Genomic DNA, 27,097 nt, shown 5'->3' with positions numbered 1-27,097 from the left:
TCATTAGTTGAATATATACCTCGCTCTGGAAATACTGTGACCCCTTCAGTAAAGTTTCAATTGGCCTTGAGCCATAAATTCTTGGCAGATTTTAATTCTCTGCAAAAATCTGAAGAAAAGGAAATACCTAGAGTCAAGTATTTGAAGTGAACTTAATCCACTTCTTTAAAATAAATGCATCAAGCATTATTTTCCCACATGGAAGAGTAAAAAGAGATCTGTGAAAGTAAACAGGTCTCTTGAAAGTAAACAGGTCTCTTGACATGCAAGGCAAGCTTTTAGGTAACTTCTGAAAAAGATGTCAACTGCAGTAATTTAAAGGAACAAGGAACTGAATACTCCCTCCAAATAACATACATCAGATTATAAGCACTGAGTAAACAAGTCTGTTTTTCCTTTTTGTATCTCCATATATCTCTACCTGATTTCTACTAAGTCTTACATTACTCTAAGCACTGTATGTTTTCTAAGATATATTTTGAGATTGACAAAATTGCATATAAAGTACTGTACTTTTTCAGTTTTTCTTTCAGCACTACACCTGTATACCTGATCTATACTAGAAATAGTTTGTTTCCTCTTTTCCTCTGCTTCAAGAGACAAATAATTTCTTCTGCAATCTGAAAGTGAATACAAGGTTTGAACCTGTTTTACAAATAAGATATGAACCACAAACTACTCAATGTGTTGTAGAATGCATGCTTAAAGAAGCACTACATCTGTTATTTGCAGCAACTCTTCAAAAACACGCGAAACTAAAATTTGAATTTACATATTTTAATGAGAAAATATTATTTGGACTAGGTTCATAATTTAATGTAGACACCTTTTTAAAATTCTTTGTCTTGAAACAGGCATGCTGGGAACAAGGACATCAATATTTAAAATGCCATGCTAAATCTGTACAGGGTGGGAGAAAAATGAAAGGTAAAAATTTTACAGCTCTGATGACACTACAACTTTTTTTTAACTTAAGCAGGTCACACCAGAACAACTGTTCGTTTTCCAGCAAATTACCTAAGACTCTAAAGGAATATAGTAAACAAAAGTGCATTTTACACAGTGTATAATCATTCCTATTCACAAGCATTTACATCTCTTTGCAGCCCTTTAGCTTCTTGGAAAAGTTCTTGTAGCAAACAGAAAGACTTGCCCGTGGGACACCTATCCCGTGACATCTCCTTCATGTTACCAGTCAGCTTATCTAAGTTCTTCTAGGGTTGCCCTTGATGCTTTCTTAGTTTGGGCTTATTTCATTTTCCTTTTTTTCCCCCCTTCCAACAATAAAATAAATAGCTAAAAATGTCTCTAAGTAATCGGAAAGTTAACATCCCAATTAACTTTCCCCTCCCTCCCTCCCCTCCCCTAAACCTGGCCAGAAATGGAGTAAACATTCACATTACAACAGGTACTTGTAAAGTGGGCTTTGCCCGCTCGCCCGCCAAGCAATACAGATTCAAGTTCACCGTTTACATTTTACAGGGCGCTTTGTAAACAATACAAGGTTACTTTTAGTTTTGTTTTGCCTGTGTTGAGCACAAGCGGCCCCTTCCCAATTTGGCAGCCTCTCTTCTAATTTCAGTGCCTGGAGACTCTGGCAGGAAACAAAACCCAAAACAAAACGAAACAAAACAAAACTCCGCAGAAGCCGGGGAGGCAGGCCCGCTGCTCAGCGAAGCTGTGGTCCGCCCAGCCCCTACCGGTCGGGAGGAGAATGGGGTAGGAAGATTAGTGGTCCCTTCTCGCGGAAGATTTCCGAGACGTAAGCAGAGATGCGGCACTGGGATGTGCTGGGGCAGCCCTCCGTCCAGAGCTGTGCGAGGACACCTCTGGGGCGGTTTTTCTGTTCTTGGAACTAACTGCCCCACCGATCTCCGCCGAGGAAAGACGCTCTCCTCTCCGTGAAAGCGGGAAACAGGATTTTCCCTGCCTCTTAAATGGAAGGGGGTTTCGGGGACCTCGGGGACGGGACGGTTTGGCTCAGGTGCCCTCTGTCTTCTCTTCTTGTAGGGGCGAGGACAACTCCCACGCGCCCCCAGGCCCATCTCTAAATTTGCGTTTTATCTCCTGGGTCCAAACAAAGTTCTCACAGGGGAGAGAGGGTTGGCCGAAGGTGAAATGGACAAGTTAGGGTGGCGGTCCCAGGTTAGGGAAGGCAGGACTGGGAGCCAGGGAGGGAGCCAGAGGCGGGTCAGTGCACCGCCACCGAGTGAAGGGCGGAGGCCGGGCTGGTGAGCGTTTCGCTGGGAGTGGCGGGGCTGCTTTGGCTGGTGGCTGTTTGCGAGGACGTGGGGCTGAGCGAGGGCGGCGAGTTCGAGAGCAAGGTGGGGATGGGTGCAGGCAACGCGGGGAGCGCGGGCACTGCGGCCGGCGTGGGCTTGATCGGCACCGGGATGGCGGGCAGCGTCTGGCCGGCTGCATGGCACAGTGGCTTCAGCGGCACGCCGTAGGCGCTGTAATCGCCACTAGCCATTGAGATGGGGGTGGCCGAATCGATCATGCCTGCGGAACCGTACACATGGGGCCAGCCAGTGCCCAGCGAGCTGCCCATGGTAGTCAACTGGTTGGGGAGCGGGTAGGCGGCAGGCACGGGCTGCATGGCGGAGAAGGCCAGCCCCCCAGGCATCTTGTACTCGCGCGCGATGATATTCTCGATGGCGAACGGGTGCTTGAAGCCCGAGGGCTGCGCCACGCCACCCAGGTTGTAGGCGGCAGCGGGCATCTGCGGCAGGTGCGTGCCGGAGGCCGCGAGCGCGCTGAGGCGCAGCTTGGCCTGCTGCTGCAGATACTGCGCAGCGTCGGCTGGCTTGCTGGGCGCCAGGTGGTCTGACTTGAGCACCTTGAAGCGTTTGCGACGCCGCAGGAAGCTGCCGTTCTCAAACATGTCTCCGCAGCTGGGGTGCAGCGCCCAGAAGCTGCCCTTGCCCGGCTGGTCTGGCCTCCTCGGGATCTTGATGAAGCAGTCGTTGAAGGAGAGATTGTGGCGCAGGCTGTTCTGCCAGCGCTGCGTGTTCTCCCGGTAGTAGGGAAAGCGGTCCATGATGAACTTGTATATTTCGCTCAACGGCAGCATCTTCTCAGGCGAGCTCTGGATGGCCATGGCGGTCAGCGAGATGTACGAGTAGGGCGGCTTCTGGTCGCTGTACGTGTTGCGGCCGGGCCGAGGCATCTTCCTGTTTGCCCTCTTCTTGTTCTGGGTCCGCGCGGGCCGGCGGCTGCTGGGATCTGGGAAGGGGGAAACATAATGGAGGGGGCATGGATGCACAGACACACACCGCGAGGTCAGCGGGCCAAGTACTGAGTTTGGGGGTGGCGGGTAGGGGCTGCGGCGCTGGACCCGCGGATTTCCTCGCTCTTTGGCCATCAACTTTGCGTGCAGAGTGGAGCGCAGCCAGGGGCTGCGGGTGGGGGAGACTGCGAGCTGCGCGAGAGTAATGGGGAAGTCGGACCTGGAATGGGGACCGGGGCAGGAATGCAACAGAGAGCGGCTCACCTTAAAGTTGCTCCAAGTTGAGCGTCTGCATCCAGGATGGCGCTGCTGCTCGCCGCGTCCCTCCCGGCTCAGTGTCCCAGCTCGGCTGGGCTCTGCACTTTTCTGAGTTCCGCAGCCCAGCCCCGCAGCGCCCAGCGCCGCGCGGTCCGCTGGCTGGGGAGCTCGGCTGCGGAGTCCCGGTGCGGACTGCGGCAGCGGCGGCCTCGGGTCTCCGGAGGGCGCAGCTGTGGGCTCCGTGGTTCCGTTAAGCTAGGTGGCTGCCTCCATGTCCTCCCTCGAACCATCTGATAGTTTTAAGCGGTGACAGGAGCAGAAAAGACCCCTGTAGCGGCGCTTCATTAATGTGCCACTTCTTAGCTATCATATGACAATCGCCTTGGGAGGAGGAGAGGGGGGAGCGGGGACTGCAGAGGGAGGGGACTGAGTGAGAGGGGAGAGCCTGGCCAGCTCTGGTTTCTTTCACACCTATTTACATGGACACCTTGGCCAATAGGAATCACTTCCAGCTCAAGACTGGGCGAGGGGGAAGAGCCACGGCTACCGGCGGGGAGCGGGACGCGCCGGCCAGGGTGTGCGGTGTGAAGGTATGAGGAGGCGGCGGCCGCGGAGCAGGGATTCAGGCGACCACTCACGTTCACACACCGAGCTGCCGCGCAGATGATATTTGACATGGAAATTGTTTGGCTGGGATATTCTGTTTCCTCTGCATTGTATCGGGTTTGTATTGTTAGCTAACTTCAGGCCCGGCTTTGCCGTGAAGCAGACCCTTTACTGCTCTGGGCATTACCCGGGGCTGGTTGCATGGGTTATTTTAATGAAAATGCACCCTCCCCCCGTGTCCTCCGAGATTCAGGTCAAAGTTTGATTCGACCTTTTAGGCTGCTGCCTTAGCTCTGCACAGTGGGTGTGTAGCTTAAAGTGATGTGATTTTAAAAATACTTAACAAATATAACTGGAGAGCCCTGAGTGAGAGCCCACTTTGAATGTTAAGTATATTGGCTCGATTTAAAAAAATATAAAATAGTGTATCTGGGCGAGTAGGGAAGGTCTTCACTTTAAAAGTCCTCGAGGAATTTGATTAGACGCAGTATAAAGGCTCCCGAGCTGTTGGGTCAGATGGTTGCGAACCCACGGAGGGCCCGTGTTTGTTTGACACACTTTGTCACCAGATGAACCGCAGGGTCGCTCGCTTTCCCCAGGTGGTTTGAAACTTTAGGAGTTAGGCATTGCCTAGCACGTTTGCATTTTACAGCCGGAACTCCACCCCCCTGCCCGACCCCCCCCCCCACAACTTTTTTTTTTTTTTTGGAGGGGCTTGCAGGCAACGTAGGATTTAGCCCAGGAAAAGCTGCTTTCCGCCCCACTAAAATATCAGTACCTTTTGGGCTTGCAACGAACCAGCGAGTTTTCCTTTTTGGTGGAAAGGAGAGGATGGGGTGGGGTGGAGGATGGGTAAGTGCCTAGAGGTCACCCTGCCTGGTGTGGACGGCAGGCTCCCTTCGGTTGGGATTTGTCTGGGGAGGTTCAATGAATTATAATTATTGTTATTGTTATTATCGTTGTTGTCATAAAATTGCTACGAAATGGTGAGTCAACCCCGCCTGTATGAGCGCAGTCTAGGAGTAGAGGCTAGGAGTTCCCACTGGTTTTTGCAAATTCTCCGACCTTCATAGTTTTATAAAAAACCCTTTCCTGTGTTGTTAAAAACTCAGTACCTACAGCTTACTGTGAATCATCTTCAGTTCGGAAACGTGAGAATTTCTTTTTTATTTTCAACAGGAGGAGGAGGTGGTGGTGGTGGTGGTAAAGGGCTGGGTGTGAAGTTCAAACCCTTTTAGTGATACTAAAGCATTATTAGTGGAGCTGCTTGGAGTTAGCATAAAAATCTGTCAGTACGCGCGCGCACATACACACACCCCTCCCTCCATTAACCAGTTTCGGAGGTGGTCAATAACTCACCAAAACATAACTTAAACACGATGAATTTAGGAGATTAAACAATTTCATTAATATTGAAATGGCTCTCGCGTCTGGGCTGCCTCGCTTGAGATGCAAGCGCACGTTTTTCAATATTAACAGAAGTGCTTGAAGAAAAGAATGTCACCTTCTTAATTCGGAAAAAATAACCAGCAGGAGGAGGTGGTGGGTGCGAGGGGGTGGAAGAGGGTCGCCGACCTGCCTCTGGGGGCTCAAGAAGGGCAGACAAACCCTCCGCATATAACCAGTCGGACCCAGGTGCGACCTCTGCCCAGCTTCTGTGGGAGGCAGCGGTACATGCCAGAGCTTCGCGTGCCTCAGCCCCTAGAGAGGTGCAGGGTTTCGGGCAGGGGTGGGGAGCAGTGTTCTTCGTGTGCCCCGGTTAGGCTTAAGGGTTCTGGATGGGAGGACCTGGGGCGCCCTAGAGCCTGAGGGACCCCTGATGAAGAATAGTAGAGAGGGCTTGTTTCCCAGACGGAAAGGCGTTGGTCCACAGCTTTCCTGCTCCAGAAGACAGCTGGCCTCAAAAGTCCAAAACAGAGTGCTCCAGTGGGAGAGGCAAGAGCGCTCCTTGGAAGGAGAGGTACTAACATTCAAGTCCCCAAGGATTTTTAGGACCTTCTTAGCAAATACATGCATACTGATATCTAGGAACATAGATAAAATATTAAGAGTGGTTGGATTTAGGGTGTGGAACGATAGGAGTGAGAAATCTCTGTCCTCCTAGTGATAGGAAGTCTTTCCTAGAGAGTGTGCGTATTGAGGGTGGGGGATGGGGAGAGAGAAATGTTTTCTTGTTTTAACAATTGGCATTTTGTTGCCTTGCAAAGGGCCTTTGTATGGCTGTCCAAATCATTGCTTGGAGTAAACAGAAGATTAACTAAATTCTAAGAGTGGAAACGTCTGAGTTAAAAAAAAACAAAACAAGTTGTCATAAATCTTTGCCTATTTCCTCGGGAAAGTTGTCACCATCAAGCCTGGGGCAAGTGAGGATAGGAGTAGGAATTCGTGTCTGAGAAATCTTCAAAGTTTGGCTAGGCTGAAGAGATAAGGCACATTGCCCATATCCGGAGTTAATTAAGGAAATCCAACGGAACCGCCCAACTTTGCCTTGTTTGCTTGAAGAGTAGTAAGCTGCACATTTAAAATCGTACTTTGCTACAAAATTGCACCTTGGATCTTACTGAAGATCTACAAAGCCCCAGGGAAGGGGAAGGAAGATTTGCGTGCTATTTACAGCGTTTTAAGACTGGTATTATGAAGAAGAGGAGGGAAGGGGCACTTTCCAGAAATCTTGAAAAGTGCATCAGAGTCTATTGTACAGAACTCAAAGCAAACAGCAGCTTTGGGGAGGGAGCACATCCGACCCAGAGGCTTAGGGAGTTGTTGGGAAAACTGTATAAAATACACATAAGTCAATTATACCCATGTGCAAACCAAATGGAAATCTCTTTCGTGCAACAGCCATTCATGGCCTCCGCGGAGCCCACCACCGACCACCTTTCTGCTTGGAGAGTTCGCAATAGCCCCTTTTCCCACAAGCTGGACCACACACGGCTACAGATTTCGTAATAATTTATGCTAATTTCCCTCCATAAATCCACAATTCGCTTCAGTGGCACCCGGGCTGCTCAGGGAGTAAAAAGGAGACAGAGTGGTGACAAATACAATATTGATTTTGATTCCTTCTGTTGTCAAGCAGGTGTGTGTGTGTGTGTGAACAGTGGGGCTGGAGTTTGGGGGGCGGGGGAACCTAGGAGAGGAAAACTTCCGAGCCAGGCCAGCCCCTCCATCCACACTCCAGAAAGTCACGCACTCGGGTTTGTTAATATTTACCAAACACCGACGGGAGGTGGAGGCAAAGTACCCGGCAGCTTCTGAAGGTTTCCTAGGCGCCAAAAGCAATACCCGCCTTGCGACTTGGAAAGTGAGCTGGGCACTTGCCTGGAGCGTTAAACTTTAGCCTGCTTTTGCCGCTTACTCCTTCTTTCTCCCTGTGAGACGTCTCCCACGCCCCTCACTTCCATCGACCCCCCGCTGGTCTCCCTTCTTTTACCTCTCCTACGGCCAGTCTCCGCTTCACTTAGCCCCCTTCTCCCCTCTCCTTTTCCCATCCTCTACCAAATGGGCAGTAGGGTGTTGCTGGTGGGAGAAGGTCACGGGCTGGAACAGCGTCGACTGGAGGTTCAGGGCGCCCTGGGCCCGCCCCCACCTTCCCAGGCCGCCGCCCGCTTGTGCCCAAGTTCTCGGCTCTCTCTGGGAACTGAAGCTAACGCTGCGCCGCATTGTCCCATCAGTCATTCTTCACCAAATCTGCACTTTGGTGGCGTGAAACGATTTAGCTTTCCTTTCAAAAGGATTTTGTTCCCGGGGTATTGAGTACTAAAACAAACTCCCTCAGCCTGTCAGCGGTCAATTAAAAAAATTTGTTGTTCTGAGTGTCCTGGAGGCTGTTTGTCCTCGGAATCTGTGCGCCTCCACTGCCCGCACCCCTGCCTGGCACAGCCTTGTTCCGACGTTCTGGATCTGGGGACGAGATCTGCCTGGGGCCATCGGACGTCACGGTCTTGCCGGTTTATCGGCCGCAGAGACCCACACCCAGTTGGAAGCCGTGTCAGGAAAGCTTTCGGCCGTGACTCTTCCCACGCTTGTCCCGGGAGTTTGAGCCCGCACTGCCTGGCCACTTCTACCGAGTGTGGCGGGAAATCAAACTGCTCAAAGAAGTACAGGCGGGGGAGGGGACACACTTTGCGCTCTGGTGCCAAACGCCAACTGGCAGTGAACAGAATCCACGCCCTCTCCCCCACTCTATGCCAGCGCGCCCCCCCTTTGGTTCCCGCTCGCCTGGCAACCGAAGGAGCACCCCTCTTTTCCCAACTAGTAGGAGCGAATGTCTGCCAGGGAACTTTGGAGTCCATGTATTTATTTCATTGGTTGGCGACTGGGCTGCATGGGGTTTGTACCTTAACTCATAGAAGGGAGGTTGAAAAGAAACTTTTGGTGAGGCATACATACATTGCCTAAAATCAGTTCTGCCCATCCCGTCGAAATTTGCTGGGTCGTAAAAAAGGCAAAAGTCTCCACCTTCTACTCACTCTTTACTCCCGTCTCAACAGGGGGCCTCAAATTCAGAGGCATCCCCTCTTTAGTCCCTGTCGCCTGCCAGTGGGTAAGGCCTCTGGCTGTGGCTGGAACACCTGAAATTAAAATCTGTTATCCTTGAGGTTTGGAGAAAGGGATTGGCAACACCACAAAGTTAAGAAGTATTTCCCAAGCAGGAGCTGCAGTTTGGAGAGCATGGAAGGTTCAGTTTCCCCTCCACCTCAAGCAAAAAAACAAACAGTGGCCAGAGTTAGGTGTTGGTCCTGCTTGACTTCCAGCCCCCAAAAGCGCCAGCTCACACCCATAGTGAGCAGGCAATTTCAATGGCTGTGAAAACAACTCTTGCCCTCCTAGCCATAATGCCCTTTCTTTGGAATCAGCTTGCTAAACACCATTTGGTCTTTGCTTGGTCTGAGATTTCAAGACGTTTAAAGCCTTAGTTTCCAAATCCAGTCCCTCCTTTGCAGAAACCATTGCATAGCTTTAAATTGGGCATTACCAAACCTGCACATGTATTTGTCTAAAAAGTTACTTGCAAAAGGTTGGTGGAAGGATTTTTGTTGTCACTAAACCCTCCCTATAAGTTTTGCTCTGCACTGTGTGAAATAGAAGCAGCAATTCAAATCTATTATTATTATTGCAGGAAATATTACTAAAGCCACCTTGGTATTGAAGGGATTAACTTGCTTTTCTCCCAGCCCCTAACTCTGGGGTTAAGACAGCAGTAGATCAACTGTATAATGTGTGCACTGTTCGCTCATTTGTACAAGCAGAACAAAGGTTGGACTAAGCCAAATTGCATTGCACTTGTGAACCGAGTCCCGATGTGAAGTATCTTTTACAGCGGGGGGAATGAGAACAATTTCGTGTATGTCTAAAAGGGAATAACAAAGCCACTTTCTCGAGCATCTCAAAGTGAAGTAGCGAGGCGTGACATTCCCAGGGTGAGGAGGGACAAAAGCAGGGTCAGGGGGATGAAAAAGAGAATCAAACAGCCACTTTCACATGTCTGCCCTCAACTGCTGCACCTCTCCATAATAGGAAACAAATGTTGTAAAAGGGGGGATTGCTCCCATTCATTCAAAATAGCAAATGATAGCTAAACAACATTGTCAAAACTGAATCAACTTCTGTGCAGTACCACCCAGAAAAAGGTATTGTGTTTTGTTTAATAGCGGGGTGGAGCAAAGGGTCTTTTTTTAAAGGGAAAGGGGGAGAAAATCACCCTATACTTTTCATATTAATTTTCTTTGTCAAGAATTTCTAGTTTGCTCAGTTTGGGGGTAAAAATCAGTATCTCTGGCTCGGAGCCCACTCTTAAAAGGTTATTTCTTAGAGGAAGTTTTGGAAAGCAAAAATAGGAAGGCAATTTTTACCTTTTAAAGTGTTTTTGAAAATTCCAGTAAGTGGGAAAATGTTTTTATCTCCTTTGAATATGTTACCCCCCCCCCAAAATAAGATATTGATTGCAGTAGAATATTAAGTTAAATCCCGCACAGTAGGCTAAATGGGCTTTTCTCATAAATTTGAGTAAAATAGATTCTGGTGGGGGGGGGGTACTGCATTATCTCTAAAATGAAGAATATTTTTCATTGACACTATTTGTTGATACATTTTCTCTTTTTAATTTGTTTTGAAACCGGATAACCTGTAGGTCTTCAGCTTTAAAACCCCGCGCTTCTTGCTTTGTTTGCTCAGGCTGACGAGGAGGAGAGCTTAACCCAGTGGACGTGTGCACTATGTGTTTTCTTAATGGCAGAAGCAGATTTCGCTGAAGACCGCAACAGCCTTTAGATATAATAACTCGCTGCGTTCCTGGGAAGGTTAAAACTATTTGGTTTCTCTCTCTCCGCTTCCCTCTCTTCTCTTTCGGACTCTCTCTCTCCCCGTCTCTTTCTCCTGCCCCTCCCCATCCCCTTTTGGGGCTTTTTGTTTTTTGTGTCCATGCGACCCCCGCTGAGCTACCACCCACAAAGCGGGTTTGAAAAAGAAAGAAAGAAAAGAAAGAAAGAAAGCGGCTGATCCTTACTGGCCTCCCCCAGCTAGGAGAGGCTAGGAGGCGGGGCTGGGCCGGGCCTGCCGCGCACCCCGGCGCTCGCAGCTCCCCGGCGGCTGGGTCTTTCCGCTCAGGCGGGTCTCACCTGGGACTCGGGCTTCGTTTCGCTGGTCCTGGCGCAGGGTGCCGGCCCCCCGTCTCGCGCCCTAGTCTTCAGCTACGCCAGTGTTTGGGGCGCTTAATTTAATCGCGCTTGGCGGGTCGCTGGGTACTGACAAGGTGTAGGGGAAGCCAGGTTGCCCCGAGGGCTTACCCACGCTCCAGGAAAGGATCCAACGCCCTCTGCCTTCCTGTTTCTCTCTCTGCCTCCCTCTTTCCTCTCTTTCTCTACCCTGATCCCTTCTTTCTCAGACTCTGGTTTCAATTTCCCCGGCAGTTATGGACACGAGAGTTTCGGTCCGCAAACAAGCTAGCTGCCTTCCCAGCAATGCAGGATGTTCCGGCTCGGCAATGCAATTCTTTCTGTATCCAGCCGGCCCAGCGAAAAGAAGGGAAGGAAGGGAGGGAGGGAGGAATGAAGGAAACGAAAAACTCAAACCTGCGCGCCCCCACGCCATGACCCGCAGAGCCCCGTGCGTAGTGGTAGGCCATGGTCAGTGGGTGACTCGGGAGAGTGACATAAATCATTCACTCGATCGTTCCTTGCATCAGAGCCGTTTTTAGGGAACTTCGTCACTTAACAGTTGTGACTGACATTGTTCACCAATCCCCACGACCCCTCCCGAACAGCAGCGACCACAGTAAGCGATCCCTCACTTATTCAATATTTTTATTAGAAAATAAGTTTGGAATATATATTTAAATATTTATGGGTTTAAAATAAGTATTAAATCTGCACTGCCATTTTCCCCCTGAAGTGCTACCCTCTCTCCATCTTTTGGGTAAATCCAGAAGCACGGAGTATTTAACAGTTCCCAAAAGGCCGATCCAGCAGGTGATTTTCTTTGGCGCGATAACCATTTGCTTATAGTGGCCATAGCGATTTGATTGGTGGAGCTCATGGCTTCCCTTAACTAAAGGGCTTCCCTTAACTGGCAGCCCTTTCTTCTCGCGCGGGCAGTAAAGAAAACCTCACTTCACCCAGCTCCTCCCCAAAGCAGTTCTTAGTCTTTGACTGTCCCGGATACCCGAAGTTTGGCGAGGCTAGTAGTTATCTTTCCGTTCGGTCCGTCCGTCCTCTTTTCACCTATTTTTCTTTAATTGAAAAAAAAAAACTGCACACAACAGAGTAAAATAAATGAACCGTACGGAGTGAGTCAGATTCCCCCTTTTCCATATCTGTTACCCCTCTCCAAGAGGAGAGAACCGCCCGTCCCAGATCTTAGGTTTTCGCGTCCGCATCCCCGCGACCTGTTGATGACTCGCAGTCGCGGAGCTAGTGGAAGTTGGTTATGTAAACTGCTTGTGTATTTCACATTATCATCGTGCTGTCTGGAGGCAATGTAGATTTTCTAAAGATCTAATGAATAAACAACCAGCAACTGCTGGCGGTGTAATTTACATTGTTAATGCCTACATGTGTATAATAAATATGCATTTGTATGTCTTCAAATAAACTCTTTTTAGTTTCTAACCTGTGGTGATTTTTTTTTTTTTTCAAAAAGAAGGGGGTGGGGGATCTCGGCTTTCCGAGGAACGAAAGTTTATTTCACTTGCGTAGCTCCGGTGAAAACCGCACTGCGGTGGAGCCCAGAGGTAGGGTCCGCAGCCCGGCTCAGCTGTCCTTCCTACCAGCCGAGGGAGGTTCGTTTGGAATAAGCCCCCCGCACTGAACTCGCTAAGAAAGGGAGAGTGAGCCCAGGAACTTAGTGGGGGCAGTTTGGGGGACGGGCGGCCCTTCTCATGGAAGTGGGAGCCGGGAGCCAGAGGACAGTATCCACAGGGTGCGGGTATTCGTCCCCGAGCTATCGCCCTTCCCCAGAGAAAAGTACCAGCGACTTTTAGATCGCAGCTTGGGCTGGGAGAGCTGGGGTTGCTGCGGCTTGGACAACCTCTGGGAAAAGTTTCCCGGGGAAACTCCCGACAGACGACGTTTCCTACGCGCCTCTGTGAACAGCGTTTCTGATCAGGCAGGGGGACCGCAGGAAGGAAAGAGAGGGCGCCGGCCCGGGGTCGGGGCTCTCTACTCGGCCCGGCCAGCCACTTCCTCCGGGAGGGCAACTTCGCGGAGGGCAGAAGGAGCGCGAACGCTGTCGGGGGCCACCGCTTCCCGAGCCCCGGGCTTTGCACCCAGCGTTGCCGCTGTTTTCAGAAGCCGAACACGCTCCGTACGCGTCCCACGCCGCTTATTTCGGGCTGGGCGCCGACGTTTGATATCTCTCCCCTCCACCAACCAGGTGCCGCTTTCTCTGCGCGCTCGAAGGCAAATGTCTCATCTTTTTCCCGTCCTGGATGTGGAATGCATTATTTTAATTAAGTCTATGGCGATTTACTTTCCTCTGAGATCTATTCCACGGTGCAATTAGGAACGTATTGGTGCTAGCTCATATGAATATTCAGGAGCGTGTCAATTAATTAGCAGACAGAGGAATCTCATTATGGTGCTCAAAACCCTTTTAGTGTTAAGCAGAATTAGGGGGTATTCGGCAATGCGCGGATTAGTGAGTATTTTACTGTGCACTCATTTAACTTCATTATCATAGCACTTACACTACTCTCTGATTTTATTAATTAAGTTACTCATTAATTTGTCCAAAAAGGATAAAAGTTTTAATATGCCTCCCAATAACTTGGAAAGTAAACTTTCGCCCTTCTTGGTCTTCGCTCCCGGCCAGAAAAGGACAGATGGCGGCTTGCACTGCCGGAGATGGAGGCGCGGCTCCCCCCTCCCTCCACCCTGCAGCTTCGGGGGGGCGCAGGCGCTCTGGTTCCCCGCATTCGAGAGTAGGGGGATGTCTGGGAGGAAGAGCCACAACCTCAGAGCTGCCCTGTCGCTTTTTGCCTCCCAGGACTGGCCTGCAAGTCTGAGTCCGCCTTCAGGAGGCAAAAAAAAAAAAAAAGCCTCTCTCTCACTCGGGGGAGTGCAGGTGGCTGGGCACTGAGAGATTTGTCTAGGGACGCGGGACGCGGGAAGTGCCCTGCAAGCTACGGTCTGCGCGTTGAGGTGCCTCTGCCTCCAGGCCCTAAAGCTTGCTGTTTCCCAAAAGCGTGCGCCAAATGCATTTGGCGTCAGCATCCGCAACGCCCCCTAAGGGCCCCTGAGCGCAGCACCCACACCCCTAGCCAAGTGAGGCCTCTGCCGGAACACCCTTCCCTCGACCAGTACCACCCTTCAGGCATCATCCAGATTTGTGCATCTGTGCAGTAACGCCTACCTACACCACCTCCACCTCACCCCAAAAGGTTAGAAAGACAAATATTAAAATTATTTGCACAAAGGGAACTGCTAAAGAGATCCCAAATTAATATGCATGTAAAATTAATTAGTTGCATTTCGTGACATCAAAATAAGTACCTGGGAAACAGAACACCTTCTGGGCATTGGGAACATATGCTGGAATTAGAGTTAATTGACTAATTACATAAATTAGGCATTAATTTCGCAACACTTCAAGTATAAAAGATATCTCAATTAATTGTGCATAAATTACCAGGTGAAAATGGCCGGTGGTACGGCAAGCATCTCCGTTCTCTGACCTCTCTGCGACCTCTCTAGGGTCCAGAAGTTAGGTGGCGTAGCAGGCGGCCGGGTCGCAACAGGCTGCCCTCTAGGAGCGAGCCGAGATCTGCACCAGTCGCCGCGCTCACAGACTGAAGACCAGGGGCAATCGTTAGTACGAAGAAAACTCCCCCACTCATTAAAATCACTTGTGCGCGGTTAGATTGATCAGTTTTTGTCCAAAAGGAGCAAAGCAGACCCTTCACTAATAACTCCTACCCCCAGCTCCCAATCCCCATTCATCTTAGCTAGTTCTGTAGAGATCCGGCAACCCTAGCCAACCAGTTTCGTGGTCCTGATTCCTCAGTTTCCCTTGCTGAGGAGGTTAATTTCTCTGGATTTGACGTCGGCTCTGGGCCACTTTCAATCTATCTCAACTCTGGCCTGACTGAACGCCTCATTTCTCTTGGTGGTCTACATCCTCCAGGACTCGCCACTACTCTTCACCCAGGAATCCAGCTTTGAGGGAATGATGCCAAATGATTTGACTCTCTTCGGTTTCGAAGTGGGTTTAAATTCATCTGGATGTGAAATCTAGGTGAATAACCCATACATTCTCCCTAGAAGACTGGTTTGTCAGAGTTCCCAGCTCTCCCCATCTCCCCACCACAGTAAGATTTTTCTCCTTTCTTATGGATGAAAGAACAAAATGGGTATAGGTAACATGGGTATTCAGTTTAATTTTCTGGGGCTCCCTTCTCCAAGAGAGGCTCCAGGCATCACACTGGTAATTTTCCTTCAATGAACTACCAAGTATAACATTTGTATTGCCTTTGAAACAGTTTATTGGTGGCAAAATATTAATGAACTTGGAAGCAACTCCTGTGTTCTCTACACATTTTAAGTGAAGGAAAAAAGGCATTCCAAAGGAAAAGGGTGTTTTGGACAGTGAATAAATTCTTGCCACTTGACAACTAGTGAAATCGCAACAAAACTCACATGTATTCCTCACATAAATTACCACCAATTATAACACAGTTTGGTTCTGTTGATCTAGTGAAATTTATTAATGCAGGGATAGACTTCTCAGCAACTTCTAGAGCTGTCATCATGTGTCTGGTGGTTTGCAAAAGTATCCAGAGCCACAGGATTTCCCCTTACCCTTGCCCCCCAAGATTTCCAAATTGTAATCATTTACTTCTTTTTGCCAAAGCAAACACAGAGAATAAAAGGAAATCCTGAGAAACCCGAGAAACGCTTTATCATCTGATTATATACATCTTCATCAAGGTGCCTAGGTCACATTTGTTACAATATAATCCTGCCTGCCTGCCAATGGGCTAAAGAAACCAATGAATTCCTGAATTTACTGAGACAAGCATTCATTTGGATGTAGAGGATTCCTGCAGTAGCCAGATGCTGAAGGTACTTGAGGGAGATGTTGACAAGTGGATAATTGTCTGCAGAACTAAAACAGACACTTTGTTTACAGTTGAGCATGATTAATTGAGAGTAAATAAAACAGCACTCTTTATAAAATCACTATCCAAGTTCAAAAAAAGCTGTATGTCTCTAGGAATAAAAGAAGTGGACTTATTGTATAAGGGCTAGTTTTGCCAGGCCCTTGAAGCAGCAGCTGGTAGTGCTGTATGGCTTTCAAGCTGGTTTGCTTTTATTTCCTTAATTTTTTGCCAAATTTTTAAGACTGGATTAGAAACATTTTTCTCCTAATTAGCTGAGTTTTAAATTTCACTTATTAAAAGACCATTCTTCCCCTCTCTCCTCATTCTCTCCTTAAAATGTGAAACTCATTTAATGTGAAATTTTCTAAATGAGCCAGACATGATAAACCCAAACTAATGTTGTCCGACAAGGCTACTAAATGCCATTGTGGTACTTAAGTTTGCAAGAGAGCATTTCTACTCCCTGTGGTTCTAATAAATTACAGAGTTCAGAGTCTAGTAAACATCTTATGATTGTACAATATAATACATTTTAATGAAACAAGAAATATGCCTTTCTTTCAAAGCACAGTGTGACTTGTATACACAAAGGGTTTTTTTGTTTGTTTGTTTGTTTGTTTTTGGTTGGTTGGTCTTTTCTGTCTCCATCCTGCTTGACCAGAGGGTGACCAGGCCAAAACCTTTCTAACAAACTGCTAATCATGTTTGTGCAGATTAGTGCAGCAGACATACTGATCAATTGCCTTGGATAGAGATCTCAAATGGATTGATTTACAGCAGTCTGTAAATGGACATTCTCCATATTGAAATATAATGCCCAGTGATGTTCAAAACAATGAGCCTAAGGCAGTTGAAAATAATTTTGGATCCTGATTCAGAAAGACATATGCACCCCTGTGTTTATTGCTGCACTATTCACAATATCCAAAATATGGAAGCAACCTAAGTGTCCATCAATAGATGAATGGATAAAGAAGATGTGGTACATATATACAATGGAATATTATTCAGCCATGAGAAGAAAACAAATCCTCCCATTTGCAACAACATCGATGGAGCTGGAGGATATTGTGCTCAGTGAAATAAGCCAGGCGGAGAAACACAAGTATCAAATGACTTCACTCATTTGTGGGGTATAAAAACAAAACAAAACGGAAGGAACAAAATAGCAGACTCACAGACTCTGAGAAGGGAACAGTGGTTACCAAAGGGGAAGGGGAGGGGAGGGTTAGTGGGGAGGGAGGAAGAAAAGAATTAAGGGGCACTATAATTCAACATCATAATATTGGTAGGTCACGGGGAATGCAGTACAGCTTGGAAAAGACAAGTAATGCCTCCATAGCATCTTACTATGCTGTTAGACAGTGACTGCAATGGAGGTGGTGAAGACTTGATAGTATGGGTGAATGTTGAAAGCACAACGTTGTTCATGTGAAACCTTCATAAGATTGTGTATCAACGATACTTTAATAATAATAAAAAATACTTCTAAATAACATTTAAAAAATCATTTAAAAAAATCTGGATCACTAACAATTCAATCAAATTCAGTACTGTTGTCCTACTTTAAGCATGAATAGAGAAATACAAGCAAGGCAAATACGATGCAAACCAGGATTTTATTTGGGCTGCTGGGAAAGAGCTTTCTCTTGGGACTTCTTGCAGTTAAGAACCGTCTCTAGGAGCTTCGGAGACAAAAGCAAACGCAGAGTCCATGGCGAGGAAGGAGAAAGAAAGAAAAGGAGGAAAAGAATAGAGAGAAACGGAACCTTTTCTCTTCATGTGAGCTCCGGACTTTTTGTGAACAAATACTTTTTCTCTTCCCTTGAGCCTATTTGAGCTAAATTCTGAAGGGGTTATAACTAATATCCTTTTCTTATTGTCATGAGCCCAGAGCAGCTTTCTGCTTTTTAAATATCATTTTCAGCCGTAAAAAGATGAATGCCGAAAATCTTACCTGTACTTTCTATTCCTCCTTATAGAGGAGCAATTCAATTTGATTCCATACTCATGAAGGGCCAATTGGGTAACTCTTGGGCTTTGAGTCCCAAGAAACTTCATTTCATTCCCTGATGGGTACTGTATATGCTTTGGTGATTGCACATTTGTGGGAATACTTATCAAGACATCTGTAACCTGCCAGTCTTAGGATGAGGAGGTAAAATAATGTCTCCATCAGCATATCCCCAAGCCTTTAAGAAATCTTAGAAGTTAGGCACCGTGCCTCTAGTCCCTCCTGACCCTTTTCATTCCCCCCACCTTCCCTCTTTTCTTCTATAATCTCTCTTTCCTTTTCTTCCTTCCATAAACATTTATGAGGACTAATTCAGTGCTAGGCCATTAAATAGCAAATCAGGGCTTTAATAAATTCATTTCAGGCATTTAAATTTCAACTGGTAAAATGATTTCCCTTATTTATGGAGTATACTCATGAAGCAAAACTGAAGGAACAAAACAGCAGCAGACACACAGACTCCAAGAAGGGACTAGCCAGTTACCAAAGGGGAGGGGTTGGGGAGGGTGGGTGGGGAGGGAAGGAGAAGGGGATTGAGGGGGTATTATGATTAGTACACATGGTGTGTATGTGGGTTCATGGGGAAGACAGTGTAGTACAGAGAAGACAAGTAGTGACTCTGTGGCATCTTACTACACTGATGGACAGTGACTTCAATGGGATATGCAGGGGAGTTGATAATATGGGTGAATACAGTAACCACATTGTCATTCATGTGAAACTTTTATAAGAGTATATATCAATGATACCTTAATAAAAATAAAAAATAAATAAAAATTTCAACTGGTAAAAGAAGTGCATACTCAAGAATGGCACCAACTCCTCAGATTAGAGTTTTTCGCGTGGGAAACTCTTCATGATTTCAAAGTTTTAAAAAAGTACTTTCTCACATTTGACCTTCCTTTGAGGTTTTGAAGTCTAGTAGACACATTTTAAAAAGCAAAAAGAAACAGGCAAACGTAATTCAATAATGTATTTTATCTTGACCCAATATATAAGAAATATAATTTCTACATATAATCAATATTAAAATGATTAATGTCATATTTTAGATTCTTGTCTTTCTTTTTTTTAAATTTTTTATTAAGGTATGATTGATATACACTCTTATGAACATTTCACATGAAAAAAGAATGTGGTTACTACATTTACCCATAATATCAAGTCCCCATCCATACCCCAATGCAGTCACTGTCCATCAGTGTAGTAAGATGCCACAGATCCACTATGTGCTTTCTCTGTTCTCCCCATAAACCCCCACACTATGTGTACTAAACATAACACCTCACCCCTCAACCCCTTCTCCCTCCCTCCCCACCCACATTCCTATACCCCTCACACCCCTCCCCTTTGGTAACCACTAGTCCCTTCTTGGAGTCACTGTGTCTGCAGCCATTTTGTTCCTTCAGTTTTGCTTCATTGTTATACTCCACAAATGAGGGAAAGCATTTGGCATTTGTTTTTCTCCACCTGGCTTATTTCACTGAGCATAATGTCCTCCAACTCCACCCATGTTGTTGCAAATGGGAGGATTTGTTTCTCTCTTATGGCTGAATAGTATTCCATTGTGTATATGTACCACCTCTTCTTTATCCATTCATCTACTGATGGACACTTAGGTTGCTTCCATACCTTGGCTATTGTAAAAAGTGCTGCAATAAACATAGGGGTGCATATGTCTTTTTGAATCTGAGAAGTTGTAGTCTTTGGGTGAATTTCAAGGAGTGGGATTCCCGGGTCAAATGGTATTTCTATTTTTAGTTTTTTGAGGAACCTCCATATTGCTTTCCACAATGGTTGAACTAGCTTACATTCCTACCAGCAGTGTAGAAGGGTTCCCCATTTCTCAGCATCCTTGCCAGCATTTCTTGTTCTTAGTCTTTTTGATGCTGGCCATCCTTACTAGTGTGAGGTGATATCTCATTGTGGTTTTAATTTGTATTTCCCTGATGATTAGTGATGTGGAACATCTTTTCATGTATCTGTTGGCCATATGAATTTCTTCTTTGGAGAACTGTCTCTTCATATCCTCTGCCCATTTGTTAATCAGGTTATTTGCTTTTTGGGTGTTGAAGCATGTAAGTTCTTTATATATTTTGGATGTTAACCCCTTGTCGGATATGTCATTTACAAATATATTCTCCCATACTGTAGGATGCCTTTTTGTTTTGTTGATGGCATCTGTTGCCATACAAAAACTTTTTAGTTTGATGTAGTCCCATGAGTTCATTTTTGCTTTTGTTTCCCTTGCTTGAGGAGATGTTTTCAGGAAGAAGTTGCTCATGCCTATATTCAGGAGATGTTTGCCTATGTTTTCTTCTAAGAGTTTTATGGTTTCATGACTTACATTGAGGTCTTTGATCCATTTTGAGTTTTCTTTTGTGTATGGGGTTAAACAATAATCCAGTTTCATTCTCTTGCATGTAGCTGTCCAGTTTTGCCAACACCAGCTGTTGAAGAGGCTGTCATTTCCCCATTGTATGTCCACAGCTCCTTTATCATATATTAATTGACCATATATGGTTGGGTTTATATCAAGGCTCTCTAGTCTGTTCCATTGGTCTATGGGTCTGTTCTTGTGTCAGTACCAAATTGTCTTGATTACTGTGGCTTTGTAGTAGAGCTTGAAGTTGGGGAGTGTAATTCCCCCTGCTTTATTCTTCCTTCTCAGAAATGCTTTGGCTATTCAAGGTCTTTTGTGGTTCCATATGAATTTTAGGATGATTTTCTCTAGTTCGTTGAAGAATGCTGTTGGTATTTTGATAGGAATTGCATTGAATCTATAGATTGCTTTAGGCAGGATGGCCATTTTGACAATATTAATTCTTCCTATCCATGGGCATGGGATGTGTTTCCATTTATTGGTATCTTCTTTAATTTCTCTCATGAGTGTCTTGTAGTTTTTAGAGTGCAGGTGTTTCACTTCCTTGGTTAGGTTTATTCCTAGGTATTTTATTCTTTTTGATGCAATTGTGAATGGAATTGTTTTCCTGATTTCTCTCCCTGCTAGTTCATCATTAGTGTATAGGAATTGCACAGATTTCTGTGTATTAAGTTTGTATCCTGCAACTTTGCTGAATTCCGATATTAGATCTAGCAGTTTTGGAGTGGATTCTTTGGGGTTTTTTATGTACAATATTATCTCACCTACAAACAGGAACAGTATGACTTCTTCCTTGCCCATCTGGATGCCTTTTATTTCTCTGTGTTGTTCGATTGCCGTGGCTAGGACCTCCAGAACTATGTTGGATAGAAGTGGGGAGAGTGGGCATCCTTGTGTAGTTCCCAATCTTAAAGGAAAAGCTTTCAGCTTCTCACTGTTAAGTATAATGTTAGCTTTGGGTTTGTCATATATGGCCTTTATTGTGTTGAGGTACTTGCCCTCTACACCCATTTTGTTGATAGTTTTTATCATGAGTGGATGTTTAATTTTGTCAATTGCTTTTTCAGCATCTATGGAGATGATCATGTGGTTTTTGTCCTTTTTGTTGATGTGGTTGCATGATGTTGACGGATTTTCGAATGTTGTATCATCCTTGCATCCCTGGAATAAGTCCTACTTGATCATGATGGATGATCTTTTTGATGTACTTTTGAATTTGGTTTGCTAATATTTTGTTGAGTATTTTTCATCTATGTTCATCAGGGATATTGGTCTGTAATTTCCTTTTTGTGTGGTGTCTTTGCCTGGTTTTAGTATTAGAGTGATTTTGGACTCATAGAATGAGTTTGGAAGTATTACCTCCTCTTCTATTTTTTGGAAAACTTTAAGGAGAATGGGTATTATGCCTTCACTAAATGCTTAATAAAATTCAGCGGTGAAGCCATCTGGTCCAGGGGTTCTGTTCTGTGCTTAAGTAGGTTTTTGATTACCAGTTCAATTTCATTGCTGGAATTGGTCTGTTCATATTTTCTGTTTCTTCCTTGGTCAGCCTTGAAAGGTTGTATATTTCTAAAAAGTTCTCCATTTCTTCTAGGTTATTCAGTTTGTTAGCATATAATTTTTCATAGTATTCTCTAATAATTCTTTGTATTTCTGTGGTGCCTGTAGTGATTTTTCCTTTCTCATTTCTGATTCTGTTTATGTGTGTAGACTTTCTTTTTTTCTTGACAAGTCTGGTTAGGGGTTTATATATTTTGTTTATTTTCTCAAAGAACCAGCTTGTGCTTTCATTGATTCTTTCTATTGTTCTATTCTTCTCAATTTTATTTATTTCTGCTCTAATCTTTATTATGTCCCTCCTTCTACTGACTTTGGGCCTCATTTGTTCTTTTTCTAGTTTCATTTATTGTGAGTTTATATGGGATAGTTCTTCTGTCCTGAGGTAGGCCTGTATTGCAGTATACTTTTGTTTTTGCATGGCCTGGGCTGCGTCCTGCAGATTTTGAGGTGTTGAATTATTGTGCTTTTCTCTTTCTCCTCCTTTTTCTTCCTCCTCCATTCTTTATATATTAGGTATCATATTCTGTATTCTTTGTCTATCCCTTGATTGACTTTGGGGATAGTTAATTTCATTTTGCATTTGCTTAGTAATTAGCTGTTCTACTTTCTTTACTGTGGTTTTATTACCTCTGGTGACAGCTATTAAACCTTAGGAACACTTCCATCTCTAGCAGTCCCTCCAAAATAGACTGTAGTGATGGTTTGTGGGAGGTAAATTCTCTCAGCTTTTGCTTATCTTGAAATTGTTTGATCCCTCCTTCAAATTTAAATGATAATCTTGCTGGATAAAGTGATAAAGTAATCTTGGTGCCAAGCCCTCCTGCTTCATTGCTTTAAATATATAATGCCACTCCCTTCTGGCTTGTAAAGTTTCTGCTGAGAAGTCTGATGTTAGCCTGATGGGCTTTCCTTTGTATGTGATCTTATTTCTCTCTCTGGCTGCTTTTAATAGTTTGTCTTTATCTTTGTTCTTTGCCATTTTAATTACTTTATGTCTTGGTGTTGTCTTCCTTGGGTCCCTTGTGTTGGGAGATCTGTGCACCTCCATGGCCTGAGAGACTACCTCCTTCCCCAGTTTGGGGAAGTTTTCAGCAATTACCTCCTCAAAGACACTTTCTATCCCTTTTTCTCCCTTTTTCTTCTGCTGGTACCCCTATAATGTGAATATTGTTCCATTTGGATTGGCCACACAGTTCTCTCAATATTCTTTCATTCTTAGAGATCCTTTTTTCTCTCTGTGCCTCAGCTTCTTTGTATTCCTCTTCTCTAGTTTCTATTTCATTTATTGTCTCCTCTGCCATATGCAATCTGCTTTTGATTCCCTCCATTGTGCTTTTCAATGATTGGATCTCCAACCGGAATTCATTCCTGAGTTCTTGAATATCTTTCCATACCTTCATGAGCATGTTAATGATTTTTATTTTGAACTGCCTTTCAGAAAGAATCATGAGGTCCATGTCATCTTTCTCAGGAGTTATATTAATTTTACTCTGGACCAGGTTCCTCTGGTGTTTCATATTTGTATATGGTGCCCTCTAGTGTCCAGAAGTTCTACTCTCTGGAGCTGCTCAGCTCTGAAGCAATGTTGGGGGTTGCAGGGGAGTGGTATTGGTGCCTGGGGGAAGGAAAGAGCTGTTCCCTTCTTCCCGGCCACTATGCATGTCTCCACTGCCTGAGCCAGTGGGCCGAGCACACAGGTAGAAGCCTCTCTGCTTTGCATTTTTAGTTGCTGTAGACAGATCTTCCCTCTGGCTCACCTAACACCAGGGTGGTGTTTGCTGGTTTGTGATCCAGGTGGGGCTGGCCAGGAGAAAGGCACAGTAGGCTGTGTATCATGGAGGGGGTCCTTGGAGCTGTGTAGACAGCCAGGGAGCTGGAGCACCAGAAGATCGTGAAAGCTCCCAACCTGCTGGGCAGAGTGCCCCTGGACAATTTTGTCTACCTGTCCTTTCTCCTGAGCAGTAAGCTCTGTGCATTCCTTGGCCATTTAGCAGCCCTCTTGCTAAGGGTTCCCTTGTTAGGAAGTCTCTCAGACTTCCCACCTTTCTTTTGTCCCAGAGCAGCTGGATATGGATCCCTGCTTTCCATAAGCAGCTGGAATCTCAGTCTCTCCAGGAATTCTGCCTGTCTTAGCTTTCCAATTCCCTAATCAAGAGAGTATTATGAAAGCACCATGAAATGTAGGTTTGTGCTCCCAGAGCAGATCTCCAGAGTTAGGTATTCAGCAGTCCCAGGCCTCCACTCCCTCCCCACTCTATTTCTCTTCCTCTAGCCTGTGAGCTGGGGTGGGAGAAGGGCTTGGGTCCCACCAGGCCACAGCTATGGTACGTTACCCTGTTCCATGAGGTCTGCTCTTTTCTCCAGGTGTGTGCAGTCTGGCGCAGTCCTCTTTCCTGTTGCTCTCTCAGGATTAGTTGTATTAATTATATTTTCATATTATATGCGGTTTTAGGAGGAAGCCTCTGTCTCACCTCTCACGCCACCATCTCTAATCCTCTTTGATGTACAAATATATTTTAAGGAAATATATAGTGTTGGGATGCTTGAGATTATCTTTACTAGTAAGTATGCTACCTTCCTGCTCACTTAAGCTCTTATTAAACTACTTTTTCTCTTTCTGGTTACCAGTTGGGTTTTAAGAATTGCATAAGTTACAATTTATATGACTTTCTTGGTATTTGATCACTGAAAAATTTAAAAATGATAAACCATCAGTGACTTTATGTAAAGTGTGGATGAGTCTTTTATCACTATCAAAATTTAGTGCCCAGTGAGATAAAGAAATAGTTCTATATGGCTAATATCAGAATGTGCACTTCCTACTTCAATAGAGAGCATCCAGTACCTCTTAGGAATAAAATTCGACTCTTTTAAACTCTCTAAACAAGTTGTAAACATTTGTGATTTTATTTTTTTGGATTAACCTAATCCTTTGTAATAAATTGAGTTTCTGTGTTTTGTAGAGCTTTTGAAGACTAATTTAAGAGGCAGGAATTTGAAGAATTAGAAATATATTAAATTAAATGTGTTCAAAAATTTCTTTCCTCTTATATGCTAAGTGCTTTGCAAAATAATTGCTTTCATTCACATTTGTCAGAGAGGAAAACTATTTTGTATATATTTAATTATCCTTGAAGAGAAATAAGCTTTCCTAAAATACCTATCATATCTTATTGTCTTATTATCTTTACTTTTAAAGACAGATACATTTGGAGACATCATAACTTGGTAATTCTTCTATTATGTTGTATTTTTTATATCCTGATAATTAAGCATGGTATCATTAGTAGAAATTATGACCATGATTATGAAATTGCAAAGCACCTATAAGAAGGGATGGTTAGACTCCTTATAATTCTGTATTGGTCCCTTATTCTTACATCTGAAAAAGAAGTTTGAATCTTGCTGGTATCACCATGTTTTGGGCTATTGAAGTACTCAAGCCTTTCTGGCCCCACTTTGGCTCCTAAATAATCAAAATAGTAAAATTGAATATCTATATAAAACACTGAACTTTAAAAACATTATAGATTTTCATTTTCATTTTATTTATAGTATATTTAGGCTATGTGAAAATGCACTTCAAGCTTTCTATATTATTTAGAGGAATACCTACAAAGTCTTCTCTTTTTATGTAATTGTATACTTAACAATAAAAGGAAAATTATGATGTCATGATGCCTGTGGTTCCTCTGGTGTTCTTTGTTATCTATTCAAAAAATAAACTAGATTTTCTAATTCTCTACTTTCTTGGGTATTTATTTAAAAAGCAACCTGAATTTCTACCTTTATGAAATAACATTGCATTGCTTACAAGATGAATATTAAAATAATATAATTAAAATGAAAAGTGTTTTCCTTTGGGGGTCTCTTGAGAAAGAAAATGAGACAGATACCTTGGGATATAGCAGGCAACATGTTATCTGCAAAGCTGATGTGATATTAATGCATTCAGCTTATCAAGTTTATTTGCTGTATTGACTGAAGTTAACATTAATCGTTTAATTTGCAAATATTACAGTTCTAAAAATTACATCTCCAAGTTGATTGCTGGTAGTTAGGCTACATGGTGTCATTGTAAGCACACTGCTGAACAGATTATTTACACTCACCCTAGAAGATGAGATTATCCCCAACATATCTTTCTTGCAAAATTAGTAGAAATGCTAGTTGCTATTAAACCTGATCAGCTGGTATCACAGCAGGGTACTTGTGAAAAAATTACTTAATATCTCTTTGTTTACAGTCTTCACTGAGGTGGATATACTTAATGTAATTATTCAACTGCTCAACAGCTCCTGATGGTTAACTATTTCTGTTTAAAGAAATAGCATTTTTAATAAAATCTATGCTCTGCCAAAGGTTTTATTTTCATTTTCCTGATAATTTTCTTTTGTGTATATATCTAGAAAAAGGGTTTTAATGAAGAAGTCTTGGGCTGATTAAGCCCACAGGTGATATTACATGGTGGAAATGTGATCATTCTTGTATCTTCAGAAAGAATAGCATTGTGTACAGTGTAAAAATCTGGATTCCTTAATCAGCCACTGATTACATACAATTTTGGGACAATTCACTTTATGAGTGCCTCAATTTCCATTTTTAAGCAGCAATTAAACCTTAGTGGGACTGCCATGGTTTAGTGAAATGGATTGGAACAAATTTAGATGAAAACAGTGATTCATCTATTAACTTCTATTATTGTTATAGAAAAAAGGACTGCAAATCAGGAATGGACAAAATATGTAAATATAATGTCCTTAGATGTGCATGTAGTGTCTGTTGATTTCCAGGGAAGCCATGCAAATGTATATGAGTAGAATTTGATTCTGAGTTTCGTCATTTGGCTCTACAATTTAGTTTTTTTTAGTTTTATTTATGCTTCACTGTATCCTTCAAACAGCTCCCAGAATGGATGTATTTCATGCCTTGAATCATTAGGCCAGTCTTCAAACTGTTTTCTTTTTGTTACATAAATATTCCTGTGTAGCTGGTTAGCTACTAAGATCATTTGGTCATCCAGGAATCCTCAAATCCAAGGCCTATTTATTTTTCTTGGCTCTGACATGACTTTTAACTGGAAGAAAATCTTTTTAAAAAGTACCTTGCTCCCCAGTCATCACTCTGAGGAGCAGAAGGTAGCTGGACTGGCTATTATGTGGGGGTTTGGAAAAGCAGCATAATGATATTCATATTAGAAAATGAACAGTTATAACTTTTTTTTCTAATATAGTATTAGGCTGAATCTAGACTTAACTCTTGTTTTGATGGAAGAATTTGTGATGTTTTCTTGTGTTTGAGTCATCAGAATTCTTGAATGAAAAGGTATATATAATTAGAGCAACTTATTATTACATAATAATTTAATAATTATTTGTTGGAGGTTCGAAGTGGTATACATTTTTGTTCATGCGAAATTCCTCTACCCAGCACAATTTCCAACACATAGCG

General features: G+C 44.3%; 1 protein-coding gene across 2 annotated transcripts; it reads right to left on the bottom strand.

The window, feature by feature from the left end:
- Window positions 1-607: 607 nt before the first annotated feature.
- On the bottom strand, window positions 608-3,829 carry FOXB1 (forkhead box B1). 2 transcript variants are annotated; one of them, XM_036903004.2, is made up of 2 exons: window positions 3,494-3,829; window positions 608-3,225 (listed from the first exon to the last, which is right to left on the bottom strand). In XM_036903004.2, exon 2 carries the CDS (start codon window positions 3,167-3,169, stop codon window positions 2,192-2,194), a length of 978 nt encoding a protein of 325 aa, XP_036758899.1. In that variant the 5' UTR covers window positions 3,170-3,225; window positions 3,494-3,829; the 3' UTR covers window positions 608-2,191. The 2 variants fall into 2 exon arrangements, with proteins under 2 accessions (XP_036758899.1, XP_057344031.1); XM_057488048.1 differs by lacking the exon at window positions 3,494-3,829 and having other exon boundaries at window positions 608-3,366.
- Window positions 3,830-27,097: the final 23,268 nt, after the last annotated feature.

The sequence above is a fragment of the Manis pentadactyla genome, chromosome 11 (genome assembly GCF_030020395.1).
Source record: "Manis pentadactyla isolate mManPen7 chromosome 11, mManPen7.hap1, whole genome shotgun sequence".
In the NCBI taxonomy this organism is placed as follows: Eukaryota; Metazoa; Chordata; class Mammalia; order Pholidota; family Manidae; genus Manis; species Manis pentadactyla.
This window is presented reverse-complemented; position numbering and strand designations above follow the sequence as displayed.